At 39.1% G+C, this 19,533-nt stretch overlaps 1 protein-coding gene across 1 annotated transcript in view; it reads right to left on the minus strand.

Moving 5' to 3' along the window:
- Window positions 1-667: 667 nt before the first annotated feature.
- SLC2A13 (solute carrier family 2 member 13) overlaps window positions 668-19,533 on the minus strand; it is a 346,965-nt gene continuing 328,099 nt past the window's right edge. The window contains exons 8-10 of the mRNA XM_030534907.1: window positions 9,136-9,257; window positions 8,844-8,996; window positions 668-7,892 (exon numbers count right to left, since the gene is read on the minus strand). Of these exons, the coding sequence (XP_030390767.1) occupies window positions 7,666-7,892; window positions 8,844-8,996; window positions 9,136-9,257 (502 nt within the window). The 3' untranslated portion in view covers window positions 668-7,665. The remainder of the gene's footprint in view (window positions 7,893-8,843; window positions 8,997-9,135; window positions 9,258-19,533) is intronic.

Raw genomic sequence — 19,533 nt, forward strand, 5'->3', positions numbered from 1 at the left:
TGACCCAGGAAAAAGCTGGAGTGAGTGCTTTTGGGCCTAGTGTTGGCTAAACGGGGCTCTGGTAAGCTAAGAAATGGTTTCTTTTGGTCTTGGTGAATTCTGCATTCAGAAACACAGACGTTGTACATTCCTTGTAAATAAACAAGACTGCATCACAGAAATACCTATCACCAATTTCTATTCCCGGCTGTAACACGCCCAGGGCCTAAACTTTGGCTAGCCATTTGGGTCAAAAGGGGGAACAATAAGATTCCAGGGACTCTGAAGCCTAAAATGTCTATTGAGTCAGTGTGAAGTGATGGAACCTGTTGCAAGCATCGTTGAGAGCTATTTTTGTTTAGAATATTACCAGGTTCAACCATCAGTGGGATTCATGGTTTATTACCATCCAGTTTTTAAGTTCTCAGCCACTTTTGGCTTTTTTTTTTTTTTTTTTAAACACACACGACTTTATGAATGACACGTGTGTCATCTTGGGCTTTCAGCTACTAATGTTATTTAACAGCAGAGCAATCAAATAGATTAAGAAATATTTTATATCATCTAGGCCAATATTTATATCTAATTTCTAGTTCATCTCACTAGATGATTTGTTTTTCCAGCTATAAAAAGTTACTTAAATTCTAGTACAAATAAAACTTAGTTAATTACACAATCTTTATATCTTACCTTTTATTTTGCTCATTTACAAGTCTGGCAATAACAATTCTCTGAAGATATTTATTTTTTATGTAAAGCCGTTAGAACAATCATTTAACTTTACATCACTGAAATGTCATAAAATGTACAACACCTTCATACATTATAGGCTTGTTTGGCTGCAAAAGGAAACAGCACATGTTCAACAGCCTGGTGAATAACATATTCACATTAGTTTTGCCAAAACTCATTTCTTAAGTACCACATACTATAACATGCATTCAGGGATTAGTGTATGCCCACCAGCTTCACGTGTACGTGTTAGTAATAAGCACATAAATATAACTAAATTTAGTCTCTAATAACATGTTATTTCAAGTATTCTAAATGTGACTTCATTAGATAAATATGAAGTTAAAGATTCTGACAGAGTCTAAATGAGTAGTTGCTGTATATATAGGCCCTGATTCCTGGCTGGAGCCCGATCCAGCACAGCACTTAAACACGTGCTTAATTTCAAGACTAATTCCACTGACTTCTGGGACTACAAGTGCTTAAAACTGAGCATGGGATTGTGTTCTGCTGGACTGAGACTGGCATAAACTGCAGAAGGTCTGCTAAAGCATGAAACCCCACTATTTGATACCAGCTCAGGATCTGCCCCACAAGGCTAAGCCTTTGTTCAGAAATCACGATGGTTACGTTTTCAATCCTTCCTTAATTTCGCTGAATGTTTAAAGAAATGAGATAAGTTTGCTTGTATTTTAAGGCCTTCACAAACTTTATTTGTATTTTTAAGCATATGGACATTACTAATCTGAGCTACCCCTTGTTAGTCATATAAATATGATAAAATGTCAAACTAACTTTTGAAAAGTAAAATCCAAATAAGTGTACAGTTTAACAGAATCATATTTAGAGCTTTATAATTACACATGCCAAATCACTCAACTGTAACATATTGTACATCTATTACATAAAAAAGTAAGGATTTACAGAAACTCTGGATTCATCAGGCCTGATTCTGGTCTAACTTACACACTGGTGTGACTCAGGAGTAACTCCACTGAAGTCAACTGTTGAGAAACTCGTGTAAGTGAGATTAGAAATGGGCCTTCAGTTAACACAAACAGATTGTGTGGCTAAAATATTTTCCTCTACAGTACTTTGGAACACAATTAACACTTTGTTACAAAACACCACAGTGATGATTATTGGCACATAAAAAACTCCTCTATGTGAAAACATACACAAAATACGCAAGAACTGCCATTTTCTCTGACTTTTAAAATCTATATAGTTGCCTCTAGGGAGTCTGCCTCCCCAATAACCCAAACAACATTTCTTCAACAATGTTCATCTAGAAGAGTTTACTGGTCTGACATTTTTAACACTGCCACAACCTAAACCACTTCATGGATTATGCTTAACTGTACTGTACACAAGGCTATGACGTTTTAGAGAAAACAACATGTATTTTTGCACCAAAAAAAGTGACTTGTCTAAATCTGGAGAATAATTCAGAATTGTTTTTATAGGCAGCAGCTACATGTAAGCTGTAAATGTTACCCGCAATAAAACACGTTTCCATAAAGCACATATTGTGGACTATCTGCTTCTGGCCTGGTACACAAAGCTCTATTTTCTTCTAGCTGAAGAGGACTCGGATTTGGTCAGTTTCAATCTCTCAGAAAAAGTGCACAAATATCATTGCTTTTTTAAAGTGCTTAGCAGAACTTTGTTTTTTATACTAAAATATCTCTCTAAGGTGGAATGTGACATCGCTCTTTTAACAATGTCTGGATAATAAAGCTTCTTTTTGTAAATTGCAGGTAAAGTTAAAAACAAAAAATCCTTGTTAAAATAATATTAAAGGTGAGAAACAAAGAAAGAGAATTATGATTCTGGTTCATCTTATCCCATTGCACATAGCTATGCCTGCACACAGGGCCTTTTCCAAAGCCCGGAAAGTCCAAGGAAAGACTCTCATTAATGCAACGAGCTTTGGATCCTTATGGTCAAAACTTCTCTCCAGTGCCCAACCCAAGGAACTCAGGGGAGCAATGGGGAGCTCCAGAGGAAAGGGAGCTCCCTCTTCACAGATCTCTACCCAAGCTCCAGCCCAGTGTTCCCACCCTCCTATCAGAAGCTGGGACTGGAGGACATGTGAAGCAATTGCATCCTTCTTCCAACTCACTCCTGCCATGCCATCTAATTTCAAGGGGCACACCTGCTCTGATGTTAATGGCAGTAATCTGGGGAACTGGCTCCATACCACACAAGGGCATTCTAACATTCTCTACCCTCCTACGGGGCAGAATTACAGCATTGCCCCTGCCAAATGTCCATTCACACCTGCAAAGGAGGTGGCAGGGTTTTCCCTTTTGGCACATTCATTTTGCTGAATAACCTTGCATATCCCCAACTTGCTGGTTAATGTATAATGAGGTAAGTAAAAGACAACTCCTTGTTTTCCTTGATGGGTGTCTCAACTGTAATGTTACTTTCAGAGTCTTTTAATATGACATCTTTGTTCTTTTTTCTCCAGCACTAACTCTTATACAAGAAAGACATTGCCACTTCCATTTTATTCAAAAAGAAGTTGGCACAACAACATTTATTTTAATGCCTCTTCCCTTATTACAAGGTTCGGACTTGCTATCACTACAACTCACAAGATAAAAATTATTTACTGCGTATGCACAGCAATTAAATTTCATTGCTAAATGATCTCTAAATGATTCCTAAAGGGCTTAGTCCACTTTAATGATTATCTTCAAATGCAATTAAAAAAAACAAAAGACAAAAAATCCCATAATTTGACCAGCAATTTGATGAAGGACAGAAACAACTTGCAAATTACATTAAAGAAGCTTTGGAACTCTACAGATTAACAAATTAATTTTTAATAAAATTTTAAAAAATAAAATATGCATCTGGACTAACATCTCCTATACCTATTATCAAACCTACATGATCTGAAGCATCAGAGATACCTACATTTTGGGGAATTTCGTATGTAACTCATGTGCCAATGTAGCCAAAATTATACCATCAATCCTACTTTAACTTTCCTGATGCCCTGAATTAAACGTGTAGTACTTGTGAAGAAATAATTTCACATCTTCTGCAGAAAGCTTTTAATAAAAACGATATTGTGCTTAGACATACTATTTATGTTCTTTTATAAATTAAAACCCTGTCATAAGAAATTATTCAGCTACATTGTATTTATATCCTTTTATCTGGAATGTTAGTAAGTCTACCCACACTAGCAAAATCTCTTAGAAAGTAAAATATGCACAAATATTAAAACCTGTTGCAAAATAGAAATATTTGTTTAGTTTTCTTCATACATTATAAATTCTAAAAATAAAATCCCAATTATGTAAGGTTAATTCAAGTATTCAGTTGATCTTGTTTTTATTATAAATAATGCTTGGTATTATGTCTAATACTTATAAGAGATGGAATATTATCTTTGTATAAAGCAATAGTAAAAGGAAGACTTAAATCCAACTCCACGGGGCGGGGAGGAGAGAGGGGGAGAGAAGGTGACAGAAAAGCAGCCAGTAGGTTTTATGCCCTCATTACTCAGCTGCATTCACAGCTGAAATGCATTGTGTTTTTAGTCTCTATGCCAAGAGCGTAGGGAAATGTCATGCATGACTGTAGAAAATTGTCTACAATAAGATAAAAGTTGTAAGTGTCACAAATATAGCAGAGTACTGTGCACAGTGGAATGTAGTTTATGAGAACACCCAAGAAACACTGTTGAGAAAGGATAATGGTCTTCTTTTGCTCAAAAGCCCCAGCATTTCCAGAAAAACAAGTCACTGATCTTATGACAATTCCTATTACAGTCACTTTACTTCAGTTATGCCAAATGAGTGACAGCAGTGCAGTAATTTTGTCTAATCATAGACGTTGGTGCAGTGGAGTGACAGTTGATCACTAGAGCTGTTAGTGATCTGCTGCATTTCAAGTGGCTTAGGCCCCAGTCCAGCAAAAGCATTTAAATCAATGGGACTAATCGCATGCTAAAAGTTAAGCATATGCTTAAGTGCATTGCTGGGTCAGGGCCTTAGGAGAGATATGTGCTAAAGTCTGTCCCTATTCAGGACAGCATTTAAACGTGCGCTTACATGCTGTCCTGAATAGGAATTCTTTTCTGAAGCATGGCCTTGGAGAATAGACTTTTGGGGGTCAGGCAGAAGCCAGTTTACCCATAAAAGTATTTAAGACTAAGTTGTGCCTTCAGTGAAGGCTATAAACTGGCAACGGTGTGCCTAATAGAATACACATTTGAACTTGTACGTGCTGCAACATTTTCAGCATCTCATACTTGACAGCAGAGATCTGAGGCCTGGGAGCCTGGCCCTCTCACTGAGCAGGTGCATATTCAGAGTCCAATCATGCCAAAACTCAGTGACTCTGACTTATTTAAAAACCCTCTGTTTTGTCATGCTTATTTCCTCCCTTTCCAAATTACAGAGGAATGTTTTAAAACATTTGCTTTTTAAACATTTCTTTTCATTAACAGTTTTATAAAGTTAAAAAGACAGTCACACTCAACTGACAAAACATACAATTCAAAGAAAACTCAAGGAGTTAGAAAAGACCCCGGAATAAAATTATATAGAGCAATATAAATCAGATCTAGCAAAGAGTTACAATACAAACTTACCACCCATGTGTGACCCACTAAAAATAATTAGGCAACCAATAACATTCAGAGAGCAAACCCACATTCAAAATATGTCTCTCAATCCATGAAAAGGCCTCCAGACCTATATCTATAAAACCCAGCAATCTCATATATTTTCATCAAAACTGTACATCATGAAAAGAAAGGGAGGAAACGGTACATGTGAAAAGGGATTTTTCCTCCATTGTGAATTTCAGGGGTATGACTTCAAGCTTCCAAATTTTTTTAAAAACTTATTTCTCTGAAGGATTAACTGGGTAAGGGGTGGAGAGGGAGGACAATATCATGATATTTTAATGCAGCCTTGTAAGATTCTACTTGCCAATGCAAGTAATTTTTTTGGCAGGTGAATAAAATACCATTAATTTTTTCATTACCATGGTGAATGTGGGTGAGCAGCTTTTTGTGCCTGACACAGTGAATTTTCCTGACAATTTTGCAATGCTTCATAAGACAATTAATAAGAGTAAATATCAGCATTTGAATACTGCTAATTTTCTTTTCAGATCCAAAGACACTGTTTGAGTAAAGGAAGGAAAGACCTGCTAGAAATTCTTTACTTTGAACATAACAAAAATTGAAAGTGACATGTATATTAATGAGAAAAGGGGCAGTGATTGCTGTGAACTTCTCAACACAAGATCTTATCCTTATTTTTCTTTCTTTTTTTTAAACTGATGATATTTGTGTTCAAAACTGGACACGTACCCGAATGCTCAGATGCACAAATGGGAATGAAAAATCACTTTTTTCCAGTTAACTTAGGCCTTTAAGTGGCACTTATCAATATGTGTCAGTTTATTTGTCCAGGCAATCACGTTTAATTACACCTTACTGTGAGCCTAAGGTCATTCTTTGGCAATGTAGGTCACAAATACCAACTACTGATCGTAATATATGGTCAAAGATCAATATCTGGATAGAGTAATATAACCGACATCCACTGTGACACTAGAGTTGAAACACGGAGCAATTTAGTACAGACTTTTGGATATCAATGCAAAGAAACAAGAGTGGAATCCTATTAGGAGATACATCTCTCCCATAAAGACAGAAGATATTTGTATTTTCAAACTGTGTCATAATTTCTACAGCATCCTGTGGATTTCTCATTCTGCTTATTTCATATTCAGGCTCCTGTAGCAAAAACATAGGGCCCAAATACATAGGGTTAGAGTCACAAAGAGATTTAGGCAGCTAACTGCCACTTTAGGGACCTAAATCCCAGGATCAGGCACCACTGGGATTCACAAAACCCCTGCTCAGTTGCTGCCAAACCCTGTAGGTTCCTAAGATTTTGCATTAAAAGTTCCCCTTGATGCTGATATTGTGCCTCTCAGTATATGCACTATGGCTCCGCTGTAGGTGTCTGGATGCCTAAGCCCCAGTGCAATGCACAAACCAGGGGAAATTAGGAATTCATCTGCCTAACTCGCTGCGGGGCCCAATCTTAGATGCATGCTCACAGGAGGAGGATGAGGAGGGGGACCTCACTCAACTTTTATCCCAGTGGTTAGGGTACTCATCGGGGATGTGGGAGTGCCCTGGTTCAAGTTGCCCGTCCACCTGAGACTAAGAAGGATCTCAAACAGGGATCTGCCACCTCTCAGATGAGTGCCCTAACTCCTGATGTATCTCTAAGAGAGGGCTTGCAGCTGAGAATCCCAAGGAGAAGGAGATGCCTCCCTCCAGCCTGGATTTACGTGCCAAACTCTCAGAGAGGGACAGGGCTTAGGACACCTCCCCCCGGCATCTCCCATTGGCTAGAGGAATCCGCCTAATGCGCTGGCTTTGGTGAATGCCATTCATAAGTGCCTATTTCCCGCCAGTCATTGTAGAGGAAGCCTGAATGCTTAACTCCCATTTTGTGAATCCCAGTGATTTTTTAGGTGCCTAGAAGTTAAAGTTCTTTTGTGAACCCAGGCCCTGTTCCCAGGTTTATTCTACTTTTATGATTCATCTGGTTGCTGATTAGTTATTACATTATTTTAACTTTTGTCAGCAAAGAAAGATAAAGATATACAGTATGGTACATCGTATGCATTTCATTTAGTATAATGCACAGATACGTGTATTGCACACCATTGGTAAATTCATACAGTCGAAGAATTAGATCCCCTTTGGGAACCATTACTTTCCATGATCAAGCAAACAGTATTACGTTTCATTTTCTCCCAAATGAAGTATTTTAGTACACGAAGGCATTTGTAACTAGGCAGTAGAAAGGAGAACCAGACCAGAAGCAGGGCAGTGAGGTCACCAAGAGCTGTTCTTCCCCCAGAAGGCTTTTAAATGATTAATACATCAGCAGCTGAAAATTATTCCACATCAGAAGCATCATTGTCAGACAGATGATAATTACTTCCCTTCACCCGAATATATTCAATATACCTCCCTTCATCAGAATCTGAAATACCACATGTACATAGCCTGTTTTCAAACAAAGATTCAATTTCCTCTAGTTTTTTCCCTTTAGTCTCAGGAAGGCAGCCGTAGATGAAAATGAGTCCCATACCAGCAAACCCGGCATAGAGGAAGAATGCCCCTGCAATACAAAACAACACACATGCTAGGTTACAGAACTTTATCCCCCGTCTTTCCCCCATCTCACACAGATCAAAAGAAACAATAGAGTTAGGAGACTACAGAAATCAAAGAAGCTTGTGAAATATGAACTGCAACATTACAATAAAGGAATACATGTCTGTGGACATGAGAAAAAACTGCTCTTTTACATCACTTTATAATAAATCAAATTAGTAAGGAGCAATACTCCATTTGGTTTTAGCGTAACATGGAAACTCATACAGATCCTTTTAACTTCCCGTCAGTTAAAATAAATAGCAATAACGTTACTCGTTGTCTGCAGTAAAGAGATACATGAAAGGGAAGGTTTAGCTATGCCCCTGATTCAGTGGACCCTGAGGTGACCCAAAAAACAGAGAAACATCAACAAAAACAGCCAAAAGGATTACAAAGATTAAATCAGGCTCTTGAATTCATCCTATACCTAATTATTATTTATAATGCCAGTATGACCACATGACTAGACATGTGAGTCCTATCACCAAGGTCTGTGATGGTAATGACATGAAGGAGAATTTCAGATACTACTATGTGATAAAAGATGGCAAATACTACCCTTTTAAATGAGCGCCACAGTATTACACTAAACAGAAGGTTTCCTTTATTTTCCTCATTTTAAATTATCTGTCTACATTCCTTTCTTAAAGAATGAAACTTACTAAACTAGTAAAAGTGGCGAAGAGTTTTGTGGCACCTTACAGACTAACAAATGTATTGGAGCATGAGCTTTCGTAGATGAATACCCACTTCGTCAGATGCAGTTACTAAACTAGTGTTAATCAAGAGCTTTGCAGCTAAAATGAAATACCATAAAAGAGCTAGTATAGCATCTAAACTGTAGTAAATCTACATGGCATGTAAGACAATATAAATGTTAATACTGCAGATTAAGACACAAACAACATCTTACCATAGTATGTAAGGTATTCTGCTGTATGCAAAAATGTCAGTGACACCAGAACATTGAAAATCCAGTTTACGCCAGATGAACACGCATTTCCTGTACTTCTAGCCCAAAGTGGATGGATTTCAGAATTTACTGTCCAGGGCATAGGTCCCATTCCTGAGAATTTAAAAAATGATCAATTTTAGAATAACAATCAGCTTGAACAGTAAGAGAAGCTTCAAATGGTCTGACCATTAAGAACTTCAAATGTTTGCTGTTGACTGAAAGCTATGTGCTAAAACAAGTATTTGTTTACCAGGTGCGAAGAAAACCAAGTATAAAATAAGGCCCAGAAGTGTTGTCCAAGAGTATGGAGTAGGGCAGAAATTGTATGCCCAAAATAATTCTTCTCTTTTGAATCTGGTTTCATTCGAACACCTGAAAAATAACCATATAAAATGATCATTAGATAATCATGTTCAGGGAAATTAGCAGCATTTCAATACAAATGTGGTATCTGGAACGTCTTAATGAAACAAACAGCAGCAGCAGCAAATATATTTTCAAAATTTTTAATGTCAGATCAAGCAAATATAAAGTTAGAAAATTGAATTGTTCCTTACTTTATTAAAGATATTTTGAGCCAAATGCTGCATTCAGATACATGCCTATTGCAAAGCCATTCAAAGACATTTTGTGTTTGACATTGTGGCCCAAGGAATAGTAACCAGAGGCTCTGCACTTAAACAGCATATTCATGTTCTTAGGGCCCAATCCTACAATTCTTCAGAGGAATAGTCTTTGCTACACATGAGCAGTCCCACCCAAACCAATTCACAGAAACATTACCCATCTGAGTAAGAGGTGTAGCATCAAGCCCATGAGTGGATGTGCTGCAACAGTAGTGTATTCATGGCAGAAATGTAGGATGCTGAACTTTTAACTCAAAGTACATAATTTTTACACTGGAATCTTTGGACATAACCAGTAAGGCATTGGCATGTGCCAAAACCAGGAAAAACATGTTTGTATAACAGGGGGGAAAAAGCTCTTTTCTTCTAAAGACTACACCAACGTCATCTATGTATAGTACTACATGACTAAACTGTATGTAAGGAGAAAGTATTTGAATTGCTGGAGAAGTATGCCTCTCCATCTCCACCTCTCCCACTCTGCATGCATTTAGAAATTGTTCATTTCCAGCAATAATGTGTCCAAAATAGAGCTTATGATCCATGCATATAAAAGCACATCAAAATGTAATGTCAAAATAGTTTAGTATCAGTGAACTAGTTTAGTATTTTAGTTTTTATAGATTTAAAGGAACACGAACAACTTGAACTTTTTGAAACTGACTTTTTTTTTTAAAAAATCCACTTCCTGATAGAGCACTCCTTAAATAGTATGTTTTGATTTATTACAATTCATTAATTATTTTTCATAAGGATTTTCCTGTTTGTTTATACGGATCTTTTCAGCAAGTCAGAAATTAACTAACTGACTATGCAATGGCCAATCGTGCTGTGAAATGCATAAATAAACAAACTTGAAGGAAACATTTTCTTCTCCCTTCCCCCAATAGCTTTTTAATTATAACAACCTTAGCCATTACTGTTGACTACCATAGTACACATTTTCACATTCAGTCCCAAATGTGATTTTTAAGATGAGAGTGTCTCTACAGTATAGACACAATGTTACTTATTTGATGATGAAAACGAATAAAGAACTGAACATCTGTGCAGTTAAAAATTTCAGATACAGCTGCACACCCATGATCTGATGCATCATACAGCATGAAAAACTGGATGCATTGGTGTAAATGGGCAATAAGGAGCGAGGATGAAGAGCAGAAATTGCCGTCTGGAACGTATTGTTGGGCCTGTCATTATTACAGTTGGTTCCCAAAAAACTCCAGAAGAAAAACTGTCACACCTTGGTACGGTGCTGGGTTGTAAAATGAATGATAAATTGCAACCGAGTGCTGAGAACCAGCAGCTGAAGCAGCACATAGCTATTAAGTGACACCTTTCATCTCCTAACACTGATGTACCTGTGGAACCATAATTGACTCTCTGTACAATAAAGGGCACGTTTAGTAACCCTGTCTCATTCAGTTTCTGCTGGTTTGTTTCTGGCCTTCAGGTGACAAACATATGGATAACCAAGGCCAGTTAAGTACCCCCACAAAAGATGGCTATCAACAGATCTTTAGCAACTGCTGCTACATGGATATCCAGAAGCAGCTGACAATCTAACAAGACCCCAGGTTGCAAACCTGATTAAGACTGAGGGATCAAGGAAACTGCTATAATCTTTGTCACTTCTTCTGGTTGGCTCTCCCAACTGTTAAACATTACACCAAGTCTTGTCTTATATTTTGTTTGTGGCTTAGTTCAATGTTATTTTGTACACTGAAATAGCTAGAAAAATAGCATCCCCTAGCTTTTTTTTGGCAAACTTTTACACTATAAACAGTTTCATGCATTCCTCACTGATAGGTAAAGGTTCAAACTTGATTCAGGCAATGTACAGTGTGTGATATTCATGCAAGATTGTGAATTGCACTGGAAGACTATCCTTGTGTGTAAGTTGGCAGTTCTTTAAATGCTGAGCAAATGATTTTTGATATATTTAATATCCTACCACCTGGTGATTGCAGAGCTTTCTCCCATCCATCCCTGCATGGTCACCGCCTTTGCATTTGCATCACCATCAAATCATGGAAGTGCTCAGACAATGCCCTACAGTTTCATTAGCACACATTTGCTTCTTTCACTGTTACTCTTATTTCATTTGCAGGTGCATAGAAATGAATACAAGCTGATTATTACTTTAAAATGTCTTGTTGCATACAATACTGTAATTGGTTTTTTTGTTCCTTTCAGTCTGCACTGCAGCTGCCCATCAAAGAAGAGCCCACTGCTTCCTTATGATTTTTTTCCTCACAGTAAACAAACATGTTACTTTGTTTTATCATCTTGGTGATATATCTACCAGCATGCACCAACCTACTGACTCCCATAAGCATTGCCACCAAGAGGCTTGGATGTTTCATTCTATCACAGTTTTTCTTCAGACGTGTCCTACTTTTGACAGAATGAAACAAACATAAAGCACATGGGGGGGAAAACAGGTCATTAAAAATCTTCTGCTGGGGCCACTCCTCTGCTCTCTCTAGAAACATCAGTAACGGACAGGAATTACTGCTTCAAATGTAGCGCCCCCTCTCCAACTGTTTACCTTCTTTAATGTCAATCCGCTTACAGGTTTTGATGGACAGGTCTAGGTTCTTCTAGATCCCGCCACCCACTCAGCAGGGTGTATCTTCTTTCTTTTTTCCTATGAATTTATTTGGCGATGCTCCACTCCCCTCTCTCCTGCCTAGCAGGGTGACCAGGGCAGCTTGGGAGGAAAATTCTAACCACAGGGTAACCTCCACTATACCCCCCAGAAAGTTGGAGACTTCCGAGAAATAACACAAACACATACAATATATTCAACACAATAATTATAATTAAACAGGAGACAAGTATAACGTAACAGGGTAAAACACTGTTGTGAAGGTCACCGGTACCCACGCTGCTAATACCTATGACTTTCCCCAGTCACGTGACTTGATGTAGCAAATGTAAGATCAGTGTCCCATTGGTACACCTACTTTGTTAGGGCCCTTGATGACCTATGACCACAAAATTCTTCTCCACAGTGGTTTAGCAGTGTGGCTGACTGGGTTCAGTACAGCCCAAAGGACTCACAAGTGGGAGAAGGGTGGTATCCCTCCACAGGTTTAATATGTAGCAGGTTATAAAGTCCCCAAACCCTTACTCCCTGGCTTGAGGACACAGTTCAGGGAGTAGGGGGTCCCCCAAACAAATTTCCTGACTAACTAAAAGATGGTGCACTCACAAACTCCATGAACTATCCTCAGGTTCAGAGATGCCTCTGGACTCCTCAGTCACTGCAGAGGGGCTGATCTCTGCTGTCAGGGATCCTCTTCAAGCAGGAATCAGACTGCTTCGGTCCCAGGATTTCCCCTCCCCACAAATCTGCTCAAGGTGCAGATTACACAACTGTACTAAAATCCAAACTGCAGTCTCCTAGTCCAGTGTCTAGACACACACAGCAGCAGGAGGCAGCCCTGAACTAGCGGGCAGGACAGAGCTGACCATGCGGTGACTGATCTCAACTAGGCAGCTGGAGGGCTAACTCAGCCTGGCTGGGGGAGTTTCCCAGCAAAACTCTACAAACTGGGAATCATTGGCAGAGAGGGAAAAGCCCAGCTGAGGATCTTGCTTGCGGGTCCCTAGAGGCCAATTCTCAGGGGGAAACCTGCATGCAGGCCTGGGACTCACCAGCTCCCCACACAGCTAGTCCTGCCCCTCCCCTGCCTGGCTTGAGACGGACTCAAAAATGGCTTCTGACGTTAGTCCTTAAGGTGCCACAAGTACTCCTGTTCTTTTGACCTTTCCTGAACGCCCTGGGAGGGGCATCTCACTCCCTATTGGTTGCCAGGCAGACTCTGAGTTTGCTGTGGCTCCCCCTCCCTACCAGGGACAGTGTGCCTCATCCCTGAGCTGCCAGCAGACAAAGCCCCAGGAATCTAGGTAATCTCCTTGGGGGTTACACAAGGAAAGCTGATTCAGTGTCACAGGAATAGGAAAACACAGCATTACAAACTAAATGTTAGTAGAAACTTGGGCAGGTATGATCATCTGTGCTTTGTCTCTATCTTTATCTTCTCTATAATGAGGTGGCACATGGCACCCAGAAGAAACCCATTAGCTACAAACAGAGATATATATTTGCATTTGCTGAAGGCTGACACATCAAGAAATATAAATAAATAAAACAAACGCAAGGCCAATAGGTTAGACTATGAAGTACTATTAATGTACTCATTCTAATGCAATCATCTACCATTGTACTAAGAAAATATGTTAATAATAACGACTATACAGCATGCAGCTACATAAAGGCCTGTATTTGGAATACATGAATGGAAGATCTACGGTAGTTACCCAAATGCTTTCTGAGCAATTTCACCACTTTAATGGAAATGCAAATACAAGGAGAAAATTCCATGGCAATAGTTTACAAAAGAAATTATGCAAATCAGGTCCCAGCAGAAAGAGTTTATAAATAACAAGAATGTGTCAGATCATAAAACTATAAGCTATAAGGATATATCACATCACTTCCCCTTAAATTGCAGCTGAAGTGAAAACAAAATAGTCTCACAGTTAAAATATTTTAATGCAAGTTGCTTTTGTCGTGTATTTTCTGCAAACACTTTAAGAAGCACCCTTTACTTTAATTAATGGAAACTAAACAGCCACAGCATATTGAGAAATCTACTCCAAATGACTTTCAGTATCTCAGGCCTGGTCCACACTACAGCGTTAAATCGATTTAAACAGCATTAAATCGATTTAACCCTGTAACCGTCCACACTACAAGGCACTTTAAATCGATTTTAAGGGCTCTTAAAATCGATTTCTGTACTCCTCCCCAATGAGAGGAGTAACCCTAAAATCGATACTACTATATCGATTTAGGGTTAGTGTGGACGGAAATCGAAGTTATTGGTCTCATTCTTTTACTGAGCTACCCAGAGTGCACTGCTCCTGAAATCAATGGTAGCCTAGGACAATGGACGCACACCACCGAATTAATGTGCCCTAGTGTGGACGCGTAAAATCGATTTTATAAAACCAGTTTTATAAAACCGGTTTTAATAATTTCGATTTTATGCTGTAGTGTAGACGTGGCCTCAGGAGCACTCAGACTGCTAACAGGAGATTTTATCATCCTCACAGGCTGGAAACAAATCTAGAGCAATAGTTTATATAATGACATAGGCTATGGTGTTCCAGTCAAAAGCCAATTTGTAGTAATTCATATTAATGTGGTAACACTATTTGTTTTGAACTCAGAGGAGATGCTTATTAACACTTACCTATAGTAATGTTAGACAAGATCATTGGAACTTTACTTGAGGTAAATATGGTAAAAACTCATTTGAAACAAATGATTAATTTACTGGGTTATTTATTTTTAATACATCCATTTATACATAGTAAGTCACCACTATCATCATCTCAAGTCAAATGCTGCTAATAATTTTAAAGTTCTTATGCTTACGCAGACGTGTGTCGCTTTCTGATTTCACTGTGACCACAGAATGCATTTCTTTATCAGAAAGGTGACTGTAGTTAGGAATATTTGAAAAATCTTATTTTCTAAGGGCTTAATCCAAGGTCTCTTGAAGTTAACTGGAGTCTTTGCATGGACTTCAGTTGTCTTTAGATTTTTATAACCATAAATGCGTATTTTTAATGTGCAATATATTAACACATTTTTAAAATCACGTAAACACTCAGGAGGATAAAAACTGCTCTCGGTTGTCCAACATAGTACAGGTAGAAGTAATGGGATGAAACTGAGAAGAGGATATTTTCCTTGAGAGTCAGCATTAGTTTTCCTAACAATGAGGACAATTGGACTACAGAATCATTCCCCAGGGCACTGATGGAAATAACAGCATGGGCATAATTTAGAACTACATTAGAGAAATCATTAGGAAGTATATTGGAAAAAGAATTCAGCAAGGCAAGAGAAGGTGACCCAACTGATCTTTTCCTTCTCTAATTCCTATTAACGTTTGCTTTGTTATAAGGGTGACATATTGGTGCAACATTATGAAGTAGACAATAAGAACATAAGAATGGCCATAATGGGTCAGACCAATGGTCTATCTAGACCAATTATACCGTTTTTTGACAGTGGCCAGTGTCAGACACTTCAGACGAAATGAACAGAACAGGGCAATTATTGAATGTCATCCAGTCTCAGCTTCAGGTAGTTGAAGGTTTAGGGACACCCAGAGCATAGGCGGACAGGATATTACACAACTAGCGCAGAAAAATATTATATTCTTATAAAGATGGGTATTGTTGTCCCACTAAGCACATTTGTGGGAGTTAGATTTTTAACCCAAAGGATTTTTTCATAGTAAAATGTATTGTAGATGATGGCCTCCCCTTTAATAACATTCTGGCCTATTCACCAGCCTTTTAGACTAATACAGTTAAAAGTTCAAAGCTTTAGTTCACGCAGTATAAGGATATAAAATCATTTTCTACAAACTCACCACTGTTATGATTCATCTCTTTAAACTCTTCATAAAATAAACACATTTAAAAATGATTCCCTGTACTTGGAGATGATGTGTAGCTGTCAAGGCTAATTCCCCACTCTGGCACTTCGAGTGCAGAAGGTGGGGCCTTCAAGGAGGCTAAAAATTAATACTGGCCACTCCAGGCTTGTATTAAACTCCCAAGGTTACAGCTTTTCTCTGACCTTGGATTGGTATATGTTGCCACCACCAAGTGCAGAACCCCTTTGAGAACACAGGAAGGCGCACTTGGGAATTCCTTCTTGTGGCCTACCCTCAAGCCCTTTCATCCCCTCTCCGGGTAAGAGTTCAGAAAGAAAAAAAAAAAGGAAATCAGCTGTTGCTGCCAGATAATTAAACAACATGTGCACATACCTCTTAAAACACAAAAATCCAATCCTGTTCTTAAAGAAGGTAAATTTTATTAATAAAAAAAAGAAAGAAAATACATCTGGGAACTCAGGCTAGATTTTAAAAGAGCAACTATAAGAATGAAGCACCAACAATCACTTTCCAGAGGTCCAGTTTAAAGGTTACACGCAAAACAAAAGCACTTGGGGTTACCACAAAGGAATCCACAAGCCATAACGCATCTTCCTAGACATTTCCTGATTTACTTACATATCTGGGGGTTTAAATGAGTAATTTTTAGATATGATACTAATGATTTTTTCTTTCCTGGCCCAAGCCTCTTATAGCATAGCTGTTGCCCTGTCTGCCTCTCCCTGGGAGAACAAGAGACAGACAGACAAAAGGGGGGCGTCTTTTTTTTTTTTCAATTTTAAAAAGTTCTAGCCTTCCCATTGGCTCTTTTGGCCAGGTGATCACTCACTTCCTTTTACCTATGCATAGCAGTGAGACTTTTTAACCCTTTACAGGTAGAGCAATTAGAAAACAGCTACTAAGAGGGATTTTATAGCTACTGGCTGGCTGGGTGTCCATAAAAGGGAGCTACCCTCCCCCCCTTCATTTATCACAGTAGACCTAGCTGCTGATGGTGTACCAAGACATAGTGTACAACACTTGCTTTTCACTGCTCGAACAGTGTACATCCACTTTGGGGCTATTAATACTCTGAATGCCAAGTTTCTGTGCCAAGTTATAAAGATGATGATGATCCACAATTTACTTTTGCCATAAGATAACAGGGCTGATTCACTGTGGCTGCTCTGCCTCATAACCTCTGGAGTAAAGGAGATTTAGCCTGTTAATTGATCTGACCATTCGAGGATTCTCCTTGGGTAAAGGGATTTCCAAGTAATACAGAGGTAATCCCATCCACTGGAATTCAGCATTCAGGCAGATCTAAGTTTCCCTTGAGACTGTCTTAGAGCTCACTGGTCCCAGGATCAGAGGAAAAACTTAAAGCCATCTTTGCACTCCTTCGTGATCTACACCATGTGCTCTTCTGGTGCAATCAAGGATCTGGGCCAATAACATCAATATTTGGATGCAGTTTGTAGTATTTATATTAAAACTGCTCCCGCTATACTCTGCAGGTGATTCTCCCTCTAAGCATCTTTATGCTCTAGCTCAGATGTCTCTAGAGTAGAAAAATCTTGCTAACCACATTTAAAAAATAAAACTCAATAATTTTGTTTTATATGGAACTTTGAAAATGCATTTGAAGAATGGTAAAAAGCCAATATAGATGGTTTCAATTTGAAAACCTAACATACATATATATACATATAAACCCATCCTTTTATTTAGATGCAGCTTTATTTCACCACCTACGGTTTTACACATGTTCCTCTCCCCAAGCAATGTCTCTACTGGAGAGGGAGAGAGAGAGACGATCATAAAAGTATCTTCTTCCAGTGTGCTCTGCAGCTGAAAAGATTCTAGTTAAAAAAAAAAAATCAAGGATGAAATGACTTGTGTAGGATAAAAAGTAAAATGAAATGCTTTTTAATGCAACAATTAGTAACGGTTACTTACTGTAACTGTGGTTCTTCGAGATATGAGGCAGATGTCTATTCTACTAGGTGCACGCCCAACCAGACCTGGAGAATTTTTCCTAGCACTACCTACAGGAGGTAGCGCTCGTGTCTCGTGGACACACCCCTTCCCCTGGCTATCTGAGACGGAGCTGCCTCAATCCCCCTTCAGTTCTTTCCCACCAGTCACTCAGCGACTAGACTCTGATGCAGAGAGCATAGAGGGTAGGGCCATGGAATACACAGCTGCATCACATCTCATAGAACTAGTTACAGTAAGTAGCTATTTCTTCTCCTTCAAGTAGATGCAGCCATGAATTCCACTTAGGTGACTCACAAGCAGTACCCATAGCGGGTGGGACTCAGAGTCTATTTAAACAAGGACTGCAGGACTGCCTTCACAAAGTTTGCATCTGCACTGGATGTCATGGTATTGCCATTATGATTCATAAACATATGTATTGATGACCATGTGGCAGCCCTGCAAATGTCCAATATTGAGATGTCACTTAAGAATGCCACTGATGTAGCTTGCACTCTGGTAGAAGGGGCTTGCTCCCACTGAGGGGAGTATAGATGAACCTATTTCATGTGCAGTCTTGATACAGGATGTTACCCATTTAGAGATCATCTGTGAGGAGACCGCTTGCCCCTTCACAGGGTCTGCACATGACACAAACAGGCGAGGCGAAGCACTAAAGGGTTTAATCCTGTCTGGGTAGAAGGCTAGACATCGTCTGATGTCTAACATGTGAAGGCACTGCTCCTCTGAGATAAATGCAGCTTAGGAAAGAACACAGGTAAATACACTGCCTGGTTCCCATGAATCTGAGACCACTTTAAACAAAAAATTGGGGTGTGGCTGTAAGGTCACTTTGTCTTTGGAGAACTGTATATAAGGAGGGTCTGCCATCAAAGTCTGCAGATCACATGCTCTCCTTGCGGATGTTATTGCCACCAGGAATGTACATTTTTGACACAAGAAAGGCAAGGGACAAGATGTCAGAGGCTTGAACAGAGGACCCATCAGAGCTTCTAAGATTGTGCTAAGGGCCCACAAAGGAACTGTTTCCCACTCCAGCGGATGGAGACAAAGAATTCCTTTTAAGAATCTAGCTACCGTGACACTGGAAAATACCAGTTTTCCATGAATGGGTGAATGAAATGCTGAGATGAACCTTCAAGGCCTGACAACTGAAGATGCAGCAAGAATAGTGCCGGCTGAACTCCACTGGCCAACAACCACATTGAAAACTGCTTCCATTTTGCTGAATAGGCCATTCTGATGTAGGGCTTTCAAGAAGTCCAGGATCAATGGAGGGAAGTGGACCAACCTGTCAAAGGGATGAAGGGTTGGACAGTAAACTGGCCTGAGCCACATTTAAAGAGGGCAAAGGTGCAAGATGGCAAACTGAACCACCTGTGTGCAAGTAGCCAAAGAGTCTCAGGCACATGTGAACCATTGTGGAAGGTTGAGACTACAGACTGTAACAATCGGTTGGCAAAAATGCTCTTGAACTTGTAAGATTCATATCCACAGAGACATCCAGAGTGAATCTAGAGAGGCAACTGATGAAGCAGAACATATATTTTGGAG

The sequence above is a fragment of the Gopherus evgoodei genome, chromosome 1, assembly GCF_007399415.2.
Source record: "Gopherus evgoodei ecotype Sinaloan lineage chromosome 1, rGopEvg1_v1.p, whole genome shotgun sequence".
Classification (NCBI taxonomy): domain Eukaryota; kingdom Metazoa; phylum Chordata; order Testudines; family Testudinidae; genus Gopherus; species Gopherus evgoodei.